At 33.7% G+C, this 14,567-nt stretch overlaps 1 protein-coding gene across 1 annotated transcript; it reads left to right on the top strand.

Moving 5' to 3' along the window:
- Positions 1–221: 221 nt before the first annotated feature.
- LOC124835233 (GDSL esterase/lipase WDL1-like) lies at positions 222–2,720 on the top strand. The gene is made up of 6 exons (XM_047310136.2): positions 222–420; positions 827–904; positions 1,510–1,650; positions 1,803–1,879; positions 2,011–2,154; positions 2,265–2,720. The coding sequence occupies exons 1-6, from the start codon at positions 310–312 to the stop codon at positions 2,479–2,481; spliced, it is 768 nt and encodes a 255-aa protein (XP_047166092.1). The 5' UTR covers positions 222–309; the 3' UTR covers positions 2,482–2,720.
- The last annotated feature ends 11,847 nt before the right edge of the window (positions 2,721–14,567 follow it).

The raw sequence follows: 14,567 nt of genomic DNA, 5'->3' as shown, positions 1-14,567 counted from the left end.
TAAGAAAAAGATAGAAATAATTGATTTCACTTATACTGGATTGAAATGGATGATAAGAAAGTGCAACTTGAGGATAAAACAAAAGACAAATGACAGGTGCGCATTAAGGTATCCATGTAACGTGGCGGGGACAAGGAGAGAGAGAGAGAGAGAGAGAGAAAAGGAACAAGAATATTCAGAATTATTCCTGCTCTATAAATTCCTCATCCCAATGTCGTAGGAGGAGTGTGTAGTGTTTCTTGTTTGAGACTGAGGGTAGACAAAAAGGGAGAGAAACATAAACTATTTAGTTTCTCATTCTTTTCATTCATGGCAGGCCCATTGAGACCTCAGATTGTGTTGTTTGGTTCTTCCATAATTCAAATGAGCTTCGACAATGGTGGTTGGGGTGCCATTCTAGCTAACTTGTACGCCAGAAAGGTCCTTCTTTAATTCTCTTTCTCCTTCATATATACTTCCATGCCAGAAAACTCCATATTTTCCAACTCTACTTTATTATGTTTTTCACACCATAGCTTTTTTCTCCTTCTTGAACAAGCCACACCACTGATCAATATACCCCACAATTTTGTAATCATTTTGGTCAGTTTTTCACCTCAATGTAAAGTAATTCATGTTCAGAAGACTCGTGACTTGTCTATAAAACTGGGAAATGTTTAATTACTGTGATGAGGTCATCATGTGATACCGATCGATCGTATGTATCATGAATGACTTTTATTAAATATACACACATACCATACATAGGTATCTGTATGCATATACTTTTTTGTCATTATCGATGGTGAATGAATCTCAATTAAAGAATGTTGATATGGTGGCTCAGGCGGATATCGTCTTGCGTGGATACTCAGGTTGGAATTCAAGAAGGGCTTTGGAAGTTATGGATGAAATTTTTCCTAAGGTACTGCCAAAGCGCCATGCTCAATTCAATGCCTAATCAGACGATTCTCTCCTTTGAATAATTTTTCTTTTCAATATATATATATATATATATATATATATATATATATATATATATATATATACATACATATATATTCTCTGTGCCATTAATTCCTCAATGGCATGCAACATCTCTCTTCACATAATCTGAGGAAGGTTGGATCCAAACTTTTTTTATATATAAAGACGTGTGAAGTTAAAATTTGGAAGATTGATAGTGTTTTTTGTTTTTGATAAATAATTAATTTTTATATGTGGTCCTTAGTATTTAGAATACGAGATTTAATATAGTATAAATTGTTTGCTGTACTTTTAGCTTTATGTAATAAGAGAAGAGAAACAATAAGGAAAGAAAATAAGAGAGAGGGGGAGAGGAAAGAAGGATAACAACGAGAGGAGAGTCAAAGCAAACAAAATAGAAGGTTTTCATTTTCAAAAAAGCTCATTCACATATTTTTTGAAAGTAAAAAATGATAATTACTTAATTTTTTAAGATATTTTAATAAAAACGTGTTTGATTTAGTTTTTCCTTTTAATGAGCCTTTGTTATTTTGTTGAACATAGGATGCTAGTGTACAACCATCATTGGTGATTGTATACTTTGGTGGTAATGATTCTATCGATCCTCACCCATCTGGCCTTGGTCCTCATGTGCCCCTCCAAGAATATGTTGAAAACATGAGGAAGATTGCTAATCATTTAAAGGTAATAACTTAATCTACCACATCAAACATTAATTAGAAACATCTTGAGAATAAAAAAAAATGTTACATATCCTACAAAACATATTACTTTTGTATTTACTTGTAATATTTGGTGGTGGAACGTTTGACACGTATCAAAATATGTTTTGTCAGAGTCTTTCGGATCACATTCGTGTCATATTTCTCACCTCTCCTCCGATTAATGAAGAACAGCTTCGCAGAAAGCTCAGGTACACGATGGTGACACTCGAACATACATGTTGAAGTATAAAATCCACACACTTCGTTTTTCTTCTTCACATAAAGTGATTGTCTATACCCCACATGTTTTGTAATGAATCTTTGGGTGCACTGAATGCAGTGCAACGCAATCAGGAAGGAGCAACGAGTCATGTGGAGTATATGCAAACGCATTAATGGAGCTTTGTGAGGAAATGAATTTGAAGGCTATTAATCTCTGGTCTGCAATTCAGGCCAGGGAAGATTGGTTAGACGTTAGCTTTACGTAAGTATATTATATATATTCTCTCAGTTTTTTTTCTTTTTCATTTTTTCATTTGGTCACACAGAACTCAGGAAATATAATTTGTGTGTGGATTATTAAATGTTGGTTAGGGATGGAGTTCATCTGTCAGCTGAAGGAAGCAAGGTGGTGGTGAAGGAAATATTAAGGATTCTGAGGGAAGCAGATTGGAAAACCAGTTTGCATTGGATGTCAATGCCAACAGAATATGCAGAAGATTCACCATATTATCCTCCCACTCCTGATGGAACTAAAACCATAAATGTTTCTCACATTGTCTCCCGAAGGTGTTTGCAGTGGGATATATAACATATACAACTATATATATATATATATATATATATATATATATGTTATGTGTTTATTTTTCATGGAAGAGGCTCATGATGTGTTGTGTAAGTGGAGCCATTGAAAGTGATATCTGCCTACCCTGTACTTTGTGTGAGCGTTTTTACTATTCTATCGTAGTTTTCGTTCTGTAAATGTGTTTTTATTGTATTAATCAATTTAAAATTCCACTCAATTTCCTTCTGGTTTGCAACTTCCAATCTCGTGCACAATGTATTATTAGTCTCTCCCTTCTCGTTTTAATTTCTGATCGGTCTCAATTTTACTTTCAGTGTGTATCTGCATATGGTGATATAGAAATATTAAAAGTAAAATAAAAAATTTCGATCACTTTATTAGAATATAAAAAGATTATTATAATTTTAATATCTTTAAATACATTAATAAAAGTTTTAACAATTTTTTTTAACAACAGAGTGTCACTATTTTATTTTATTGTTTGTATATTTGAAGGACTAGTCCCACACTGACATAAGTTGTTTATAAAAAAAATTGTTAATTTTTAATCTTTAAAATACTTGAAAACCAGTTAAGATTCAACTGGGGAATGATGACTCTGTACTGTTAGATAGTTAACGCAGTTAGTTTGTTCTTTGACAGCTAACGTCCTTTTCACAGTTGCAGGACCTAACACTGTCATGTGAGAAAGACCAATAATTACATAAAATAATGCATTTTCTATGTTAAGCGTGATAAGTCTTTTTACATATCTAAATGTGCATGGACGACAGGATCATGCGGTGGGTAGAAAGACCCACTTGGTCACCTTGAAATACTCCGACTTCTCTTTTCCATGGTGTCATGGAGTTGGCAGTATAAGCTGTGGACCTTAAATACACATATTTATTAATTCTTCTTAAAACAAAAATGTCATAATAATTTCACAAATTACTATTCTAAGAATTTAACTTTTCTCATTCAAAATAAAGTCATAATTTCTAATTCAAATAAAACATAATTTCAGTCAACTCATAATCTCGTTTAACCAATGAATATACCTATTTCAAAATATATATATATATATATATATATATATATATATATATATAAACAAATAAAATCTATTTTAATAATTTAAGTATGTCTCTACAAATAAAGGATGTCACTTGAGTAGGTAATCCTCACTTGAGTGACTTTTAAACAAGTTATTAATTTTCTGTCACTCAAGTTAGATCTCAGTGCTTGAGTGATGAACTTTGTCAACTTGAGTGTTATCTTAATGTTTATGCAATACATCTTTGAAGGAGAAATATATTCATTCAATCTCTTCCTTACTTGAGGTTCCAAACAAACGATTGAACAATTAATTCATATTAGATAGAGAACCAATAATGACTTTTGTTTCTTGAGCAATGATAGCTTTAACGAGGATAGTCATAACTTATGCATTAAGGATTGTTAATTAAACGACGATAGTTGACTCACGAGAAACATTTTTCTATCTCAATAATAAATGTCACCATTGAAGCATCGCTTGAATGATCAACCTAACAGTTAATTGATATAGGTAGAAGACTAGAAAATCAACAATAATCATATATCGTATAGACCATCAAAACAATCAATTTTAACTTATCTAAGAAGTTTTAAATATTATATTAAACTTTGCTTTTCACTGGAAGCTGTAGACATTTTCATTCAAGTCAGTTATGATTACAAGTACTCAATACAAATTAAAAATAATAAAGAAAGAAATGGTATGTATCGTACGATTGTTTGGTCACTGCTTACCCAGATGGTCAAATAGTGTGTTATGGTTGGTGGACGTCAAAACGCCCTAACCTTGCTACTCCAACAATCGGTCGGAAAAGAGGCTAGCTGACCGATCATCCAAATGCTTAACCATCTCTAATAATCAAGTTTATAAATAAAATATATTTACCGATTATTACATCATGATTAAGCTTATGCTAATTATAAGTTTATCTCGAAACCTATAAATACAAGCCTCAAAAAGGAGGTAGGTGATTGCATTTATTGCGAATTTAAGATTTTACTGTGTTAACCAAACAGTCATATTATTGACTTGAGCGTTTGAGTACCTTTAGCAGGTACTCCCGTACAACTTGGAAAAGGAGCATTAAGAACTTAAGAGAACATTGCAACCATAACTGTAAAAGCGACGTTAGGAGATTTAGAGAAAAGTGTTGCATTGAGTGTTTTGATTGTGATTCCATACCCCACACCCGAAACAGGATACAATCACCTAAAGTTTCAATATTATAAACTTAGAAGAATGATTGTCTAAATTCATAATGATGTGAAATAAGTTGAGGAGTTGTTTTTATAAATTAAAGTTTTAGATAGATAACTCGAAGCTTTACGAAGGAAATTGTGCATTTTGGGAGATGAAGATTTTGATCTTAATAATTTCTTAAGTACAATCCAGTTTCATGAAATGGGATTAACTTAAAATTAAAAATTGTTTTTGATTTATGCGCACCATATCACTATTAAGTGTAACTTAATTGTTATATACTAAAATCACAAATGAAACTTTAAAGTTAACAAACTTCACTTACCCAACTATATAAGGGATAAAATATAGATGCTTCCGCATTGCAAAACAATTGGTAATGTATGCTCGGATGTCATCAAATTTATTTCCTTCGTGAGTCATTCAGGGGTCAATGAACCCATATACAACATTGAACCCTATCTTGTTAGTTACACCAAACATATACTTGAAATCAAGAAATGATTTGATATAAGTAACTTGATAAATCAATTTTATATAAATAAGTGGTCATAGACTTACATCATACACAACTAAACGAGGATAATATTAAGCCCTTCTCTCCTTGACGCAAGCTCCTGAACATCTTGTTTATGTGAGTAGAATGAGATCTCAAAGTCTCTTCCAAATATAGTAGAATCCCATGGAACAATCATCGGCGCATCTGCAATGATGTTAGAAAGCTCGTGTAACGCACCAAGAGGTTCATCCTCAGATAAATGAATCTTCTTCGGTGTAGGAATTTCCTCTCGACTTGTCTGTTGTTACATAAAAAATAGTTATGTTCTGATGTCAATAAGAAGTAAAGTTTAAAATTGAGAAGTATATAGTAGGAGTCCATACCGAGGGCTTAGGAATAAAACAAACCAAAGAACAAACGCATCCGGTACGACAATTTCATCGACCGTGACCTTCACCTCATCTTCTCCTAGCTTCATACCATGAATTACAATGGTTTCCTCAAAGACTATGCCACGAGCCACTAGCATGGTCCTGATAGGATGTACAACATATAACTGACATGAATGAGTATCGTCCATGTCGTCCCTTGGGACGCCTAGAGCTGAACAACTTCCTTTTCCGCTTCTACCTATCAAATTAAATGTTAGCTTATACAAAAAGTAAATTAATAAACAAAAATGATTATTAAGTTTACCCTTGGGAGGCAAACCATGTTCTAAGTTTACCCATAGAATGATTGTCTAAATTCATAACACTTAATAGTGATATGGTGCGCATAAATAAAAAACAATTTTAAATTTTAAATTTTAAATTTTAAACCCAATACATGAAACTAGATTGTACTTAAGAAATTATTAAGATCAAAATCTTCATCTCCCAAAATGCACAATTTCCTTTGTAAAGCTTCGAGTTATCTATCTAAAACTTCAATTTATAAAAACATCTCCTCAACTTATTTTACATCACACTACTATAGTAAAGGGAAACGACGACGATTATTTTCGCCTATCCGCAGCAGTTCCGCAACCGAGGTATATACCGACAGGTAAAAACTGGTAGGCTTTTTGCCTCAGTTTAGAACCGAGGCAAAAAGGTGTATGCTTTTGCCTTAATTCAAATGCAACCGAGGTAGTAGAGGGTGGTCCATTTCTTTATTTTTTTTCGCCAAGGTTTTTGGTGAACCGAGGTAGTAGATGTGGTTTTCTGCCTTAGTTAGGGGTTGAACCGAGGTAGTAGAGGGATTCTTTTTTGTTTTTTCGTCAGCCTTTCTGCCTCATTTGTGGCCATACCAATACCATAAAGGGCAACTGCCTCGATTATGGTCACAACTGATGCCTATTCTACGTGTTTTTTTTTTAAAAAGGTATGTTTGTTCAACATTCCCAACTATAGAAATAGACCTAAATATTTCAAAATTGTTCAAAATAGTCCAGAAGCATATTTTCAATGAAAATTATAAAAAATAATAAATCAATTCAATATACATAGAATTGTAATCATAAATCAACTTAAAAGCATAAATCAATCCAATGTACAAAGTTAACCTAATCATAAATATGCTACTGTAAAACTTACTATATCCTAATATTTAAATACTATTAGTTGAATTACATATTTTGCAAGTGTTTTCCTTATGTATTTAAGGGACTTATCTAGAATTGAAGTAGTAGAACTGAATCTCTGCACAACTACAAGAAAAATGAGAATTACCTACTGATATTTATATACGAATTTTGATCCGTATGTAACACAGGTATTACATACAGATTTTACATACGAATTATGAAAAAGAAGTTATATACAAATTTTATCTATCGATATTTCCGTATGTAAAATTCGTATGTAATGTTGGCGCGTTTAGGCGGGAACTTTACCTAAGGTTATAATCCGTATGTAATCTGAAAATACATTACCTACCGATATTACATACAGAATTTTAAAATAAATTATTAAAAATTAATAAAAAATAAAACTAAAAATGTAGGTTTTCTTTGTTTTGTGTCTGGTGACGTTTTCATTTGCCTTAGTGGTTAAAAAACCCTAAGAATTTAGGAAGAAGAGCGAGGAGTGTGACGACGACACCATCCACCTCTACGACCTCTCCGCCTCCTCCTCCCTCGGTTCCCTCCACCAACACTCTGCATCTGTCACCACCCTCTCCTTCTACGCACACTAGTACAGAAACAACGTACAACGTCAAATATTTTGAGCTTTTAACATTGCATTCGTGAATGACGTCATATCGGGAGACGTAATTTTGACGTTGAATACTATAAGCTGACGTTACTTGTTTATATACACGTCGAGTAGTAAAGAGAACGACGTCTAATATGTGAATAAATAGTTATATTTAAAGGAAGATTTGGCGTCAACTTTAAGGGGACTTGACGTAAAGTTGACGTCCAATAGAAAGAGGTTAGACGTAAAGTTGTCGATTTATGAGGATCGACGTTACGTGTTGTTTATAAGCACGTCAAATAATAAAGAGAGTGGCGTCTAATATTTGAATATATATTTATATTTAAAGTAAGGTTTGGCGTCACTGTAAGGGGAACTGGACGTAAATTTGACGTCCAATTGAAAGAGGTTGGACGTAAAGTAGACGTCGAAGTACTTAGAACGACGTTACTTGTTGTTTATATTCACGTCGATTAATAAAGAGTTCAACATTTAATATTTGAATAATTATTTATATTTAAAGGAAGATTTGACGTCAACTATAAGGGGAGTGGACGTAAAGTTGACGTCCAATAGTAGGAGGTTGAACGTAACGTTAACGTCAAACTTATGGATACATGATGTTACCTTCGCTGAGCCAAAGAGAAGCTCGCCCAGCGTTTCATTTATATGGTAATCCATTGTATCATATGAACGTTGAACGATGTAAAGGTTGATGTTAAAATGCACATATTAACATCGGACAATGCATAGTTCGACGTCACTTTCAATGTTTTTTTTAAATCTGGTTCGTTTTTGCTCATTTAACCAACCTGAAATACAAAAACCAGTTTTCCGATTTATATATTCACAAAATTAATTAATTTAAACCATGTTATCATCAGTTCATCATTTCGAATTAAAAAGTAAAACTAAAAGACTAAAAGCAAATGCTATCATCAAAACAAAAAGAACCCAGTTTTCCAATTCATATATTCATAGTATTCATCTATTCACAGTTTAAACAATGTTATCATCAATTCATCCATTCAAAAAGTTGCACAAGTAAAACTAAAACCTAAGCAAATGCTATCATCAAAAGGCTACAGAACTTTAAGGAAAAATCTAAAGCTATAACTAATTAAAATGTTTATTCAAATATTCTGCCCACTCCTCTCGTATCTTCTTTATTACGACATCTGACACTGTAGAGGTAGTGTTGAACTGCTGCAAAATCAAGGAAACTTTACTATTATATTCATTTTAATGTGAAAAGTTTATTGATATTTGTAAGATTTTCAAATGTAAATTTTTACCTCAATCCAATCTGTTGTGATTCTTGCTCCGATGATTGTCTTCATCCATGACATGATGTAGTAGCCACATGCTTAGGAATCATTCTGCTTGTTACACTAAACATGTGAAAGAACTTAGTCAAATGTAATGATTTAAATTTGACTACGAAAATTAATAGTTAAAGATCAACAAATTCCATTAGGATATATAATTTCAATTTGTTTTCCTCTGGTCCTAGCCACAACTCTAAACAAATTTGAAACATTAGAAACATAAGTTAATATATTAATATCATAATGAATTTGTTGAGATTGTTGATAGGGGGAGCACAAGTTTAGTTGAACCCACAATCACTGTGATATTTGTTTTTGATGATGACAACACATAGTTAATAAAAACACATGTATATGTACTGTGTTATATGTGTTATATGCTTAGATGCTTACTGTGAGATTTGTACAAGCATAATTGTGAACGTATTAAGTTGCATATGTGTTGGAAATGTGATTATATTTGTGCATGCATAATATGAGTTTTAAAATGGAAAAACTACATGCACCAAGCATATCTATATGACTTAATCGATTACAATGGTGTGATAATCAGTTAAAGTCATCAGACAACTTAAGCTTTAAACTGTGGCAAAACAACAGGTTTTAAATCGAATATGTTAGTGGTTAAATCGATTAAAACTCGTGTATTTGCACAAATCTTTTTCAAGTGTGCTGTGATGGATTTTGAGAAGAAAAGTTTTCAAAAATATACTAAGTGTTAAAACTTAATCGATTACATGCATCTTGTATTCAATTAAGTTTGTTAAAGATTTAAAAACTGTTTCATTGCTTGACATAACGGTCACAAAGGTCATATTTTTAAATATGTTGAGCAAGCTTTAAATGCAAATCGATTACATTAATTGTGCATTCAATTAATGAGTTTGACTGTTGTTAAACTGTTATAATTGTAAGATGAAATCGTTTAGATTAATAGCATAATCGATTAAAACGCGTATGATTTGAGTTAAACTATATATAGACGCATGATTTGAATTTTTGTAAGACAATTGATTTTAACACTTTCATATTTGTTTCAGATAAATGCTTTAAAGTTTTACAGAAGAGGAAAACGCTCCAAGAACTAAGAATTGCTATGGCGTTCAAATCTTGGAGGTTGCTTGAGAAGCTGGATTGATTGATTCAAACTATCTTGTCATTCTGCACAATAGAGGTGCATACTACTGGATCAGGAAGCTCTTGCAAACGCTTTAGTGTTACTATTTCCCTATGGTGTATACAGGAAGAAGAACGTGTGGTTCTTGAATTTGAGGGGGATCTCAAAGGGGTTGACTGCAGGAGAGGATTGTTCTTACTGCTAGTCTGTTGTAATTGGCTAATTTAGATTAGTGAGTTAGAGAGGTTGTTTACATTTTGACGAGTGAGGTCGCTGCAAAAACCTTGTTGTAAAAACTCAGATCTTATAGTGCATATGGCTTTCGGTCTAAGGTTGATTGGAAGGGCACTAGATGTAGGCTTGGCCGAACCAGTATAAAAACTCAGAGTTTGAATCTTCTTCTTCCTAACTCTTTGCATTTAATCGATTGCATAATATTTGTATTCGAATACGCATACTGTTACATTGCATACATTTTTACTTGCGATTCAAGAAAAGTTTAAAGACTTACAGTTTTGCGAAAAAGATTGGAAAAGCGATCATTTTTATACATCAACAATTCACCTCCCTCTTGGTGTTAGAAACGAAGCACATCTTTTTTAACAGAATTGATATGAATTAATTTAATACATACGTTTGTAACAAGGACTTCAATTTCGCTTTCATCTTCTTATGAAAAGAACAAAACTAGACAACTTGTGCTCTTTTTAGAATGATCACCATCATTTGCCAATGGCCCCTATCATGTACCAACAACTAGTGAGTTTATTGATTAAATTTTGATAAAAGTTGACAATATTGAGAAACACATACGCACCAATGTACGACACAATATACAACTCTCTTTTAGACTCAGTCATCCATGTTTACATATATGATTGTCTGGAATCTAATGTGTTTCCAGATGGTTGAATTGTCTGAGGTTTCAGAAAGTCGTACATTGTTGCCCGACCTTGTTCCACTATGATATGGTGTCCATGTACCTATAACAATAAAGTTAAGTATATTTATTAAAAAGTAATAATACTAAAAAATGAAATTGTTAAATAACAATTAAAAAACTTACATGTATCATAATTGTATGCATGAAATGTTCAGCCTTCTTTCTCCAGCAACGATCTTCACTGCATCATTGAAAGCAATATACAATGGAATATGGCACTGGACGCCAAATGTTCTTAACTCCCACTCCAGCTCTACCGGTCCTTTATTCAACTTATGTAATCTCTTCATCAATATGGATAGAGGATCATCATCGTCTTCTGCTTCCTCATGAGGCTCATTCATAGGTTGAGCCATTGGTTGTTTCTCAGGACGGTATAACTAGAAGTCACATTTACAAAAGTTAGGAATCATTTAATTATAACTTGAAGATTTAAAATAATAAAAATAAGAATATAATACCGCTGGTGGGCCAAAATATGGCATGATCATAGCCTTAGGCCAAGCTATAAAATGGCCTAAGGCCTCTCCCACGAATTGGATTTCAGATGTAGGTATTGGCACTCGAGCCTAGGGGTCTCTAACTTCATCAACTGTGACCCGCGTGTGAGTGGGCAATAAAGGAGCACCATGAAGGGTCTGGCCTCCTGCAAATGTGCCTTAGACACATAAAAAAGTTTGTTACATAAAAAGCTACAAGCCTCAGCTAGGATTTTCTTTGTTTTATCTCCACGCTCTAGGCTTTTGTTCCATTAGAAGTCCGAAAATTAGAAGTCTAGGTTATCTTTCATTTTGATTGTTTGAGTCTATTTTTAAATTCAATAGTGAATCTTACTTTGAAAATGGTCAAGTAAGTAACCTTAGACATTCTGGCTCACCTCTCTTACCTGGGAATTGTCTCTTGGTAAAATATTAAACCTTTTCAAACTAAGAATCCACTTTTGAAATTAAAAAGATGTCTGAGGAAATCATGATCACCAAGAGAGGAATAGAAATGAGTGAGCTTAGGAACTTGTTTTCCCAATACATGAAAAATAAAAATGAAGGTGAACAAAAAGAAAGAAGGAAGGATGAAAGGTACAACCAAGCTAGGAAAGATATTTCATTCTTTGGTAGGGACATTAGTGCTTTAACATATTTAGCTTGGGAAAGAAAATTTGATAAAATGCATCCTTTTCTTGGTAGAGATAGTGAATGCTTTGCTCTTAACATATATTTTTCTAGATTAGAAGAACATGCAAGTGAGTGGTGGAATCATAGGCAATATAGTGTCAAGAAAGGTATAAAATCCTCAATTCATGATTGGTATGAACTAAGAGCTTGCATGAGAAGAAAATTTGTTCCTCCTTCAGCCAAGAGAGACCTAGAATTAATGGGACACCTCATTCAAGAGGGAAAAAAACATTTATGAAAGGTCTAGATGGTTTCTCTAGTAGGGAAATTGAATTTAAAAACAAACTTGAGAAACTCTTGGATAAGAGAAGAAAGAAAGAGACTAGAAGGAGAGAAGAGGAATTGAGAGAAAAGATAGAAGAAGAAAAGAGAAAGAGAGAAGAAGACGAGAGAAGAAAAGAAGAAGAGAGAAAAGAAGAAGAAGAGATAAGAGAAAAAGAAAAGAGAGAAATGGAGAAATTGCTACTGATGGCAAATTCTACTCCTACAATTCAAAGGGAACCAAAAAGTGAAGGTTTCCAATCCTTTAATTCTTCTTCAATTATCTTTAAGTCTTTGCATGATAACTTCTCTTTTAAACCAATTGCCACACCAATTTTCATTATACTACCATCTTCAAAATATGGCAATTTAAATCTTAAGTTATTGTTACCCTTAGGGATACAAGAAATACAAGATAAAAGAAAAATGACTTGTGAATTAGGACTTTCAAATTTCCTTAAAACTATAAAACAAAGTCCTTATTCTAAAGTTACTTCCATTAAAAAAATTCTTTCTTGGATTGATACTAATGGGAGATATAGTTGATGCTTATTGTAGATATATTTTTGATCCAGGAGGAAAGTGACAAACCAAAGTTGTGCTTCTTTATATCATCCCGGTTTGAGGACAAATCGTTTTTCAAGAGGGAGGGTATGATGGAAACCCATTTAGGGCATTCCATTCAAAGGAGTACGAACTTAAGCTAAGGCTAAGAAAGGGAAGTTGGAGAAGGACTTTTAGAAACTCTTTCTTGATTTTCTTCTCTAAGTCTTAGTAGGATTCTCTTTAATATGTTTATATGTGTTTTGTAGGGTCAAATAAAGCTAGGAGATCATGGATCAACTAGCCAAGAAGCTTGATAAATCAAGAAGAAAGGAAACATCAAGAATGAAGAAGCAAGCCAAATCTTCACTTGGAGGAATGTTGGAATCTTCACTTGGATGCATAACAAGCTGCTTTGGAAGCCCACATGAGTCATATTCCAACCAGCAGCTTGGTTGAAGTTGAAGAAAGCCTAGTGCTCAGCGGATGAGGGCTTGAGCCCCGCGTCAACAAACGCATCAACTGCCACTCACGTTTCTTCACCAGCTTCTTGCTTGATTTGCCATGTAGTCACTCATGTTTCTTCACCCTTCACAGCTAGCACTTGCTCCATTGCATCATAGTTAACGTTAGTTAAATAGGTGTGAACCAGGAGCTTTGTTTCTCCTTTAAGTAGCTTGCTCCATTGCTTGTAAACTTCACCTTTGAATGAAATTAGAGCATTTCTGTTGAATAATTTCCAGAATATCTCTTCTTCAAGGTCACGGCTAGGAGAGTGAATCTCAATCTCCTCCAGCCACCTTCCCTGGTGGAATCACGCTAGGACTTCCTTTGCGCTGCCATTTCACTTTATCACCGCTTCATCAGTTTTCATCACCGAACCACTGTTCGACTCAGCCTTCATCTATTTCAATCTTAGCTTCATCACCGAGTCATCTAATCTACTTTAATCCAGCCACCGAACACCATTTGAAGATTGGATTCTAGAGTCTCCGCTTCCTCCGGTCATCATCATCATTTTTCAAACCATTCTGCTATGTTAACCAAGCACATCTTCCATTCCTGCGTGCTTCTACGGTCCAAATCAAAGAAGAGTTTGGTTTATTTGTTCCTCCTCCCGAATAAGCCAAATCGTTCTTCCATCATTTCCGCTTCTAGTAACAACAACTTTGCATTCTTCCCTGGAGTTAGCTTTCATGTCACTCCCCAGATCATCCAGCTTTTGAATTATGTGACAAAGCTGCTTTTCTATCCTCTTAAATGTTGCTTGATTATTTTTATGATGAGAATCAAACACCTGCATTAACTGTTGAAGGGTGTCATCCATCTTAGCCATTCTTTATGAGAGAAAGGGTTGTTGCTGTCATTGTTGTTGTCTGACAGCTTGTCCAAATTGATCTGATCCCATGTTAGAGTGAGATTCCCACTTGTGGTGGAAATCAGCTTGTCCGTATTGCATCCTGCACACTAGACACAAAACCCTAGAAAACTCGGTTAGCACAAGAACAAAAACGAATGACACAAAACACAAAAAATTAAAAAATTAAAAATTAAAAACAAAAATAAAAATAAAGTCAAAGTTAATCAAGAATCACACAAGTAGAATAGTTTAAACCGTGAGTCCCCAACAACGACACCAAAAACTTGTTGGATCGGCAAGTGTACCGAATCGCACAAGTAATATAAAATTGTAAGACCAAGTATCATATCCCAGAAGACTCTCAGCACTAAACAGTTGCGTGATGACTCGATTAATTAAGACTTAAATAAAATAAGATCATTGGTTTAAGATGCAAAGACATAAAGT

The sequence above is a fragment of the Vigna umbellata genome, chromosome 3 (assembly GCF_029865625.1).
Source record: "Vigna umbellata cultivar VRB3 chromosome 3, Vumbellata_1.0, whole genome shotgun sequence".
NCBI lineage: Eukaryota > Viridiplantae > Streptophyta > Magnoliopsida > Fabales > Fabaceae > Vigna > Vigna umbellata.
Note: the sequence above shows the minus strand (reverse complement) of the source record. Positions and strands in the feature narration are given on the sequence as shown.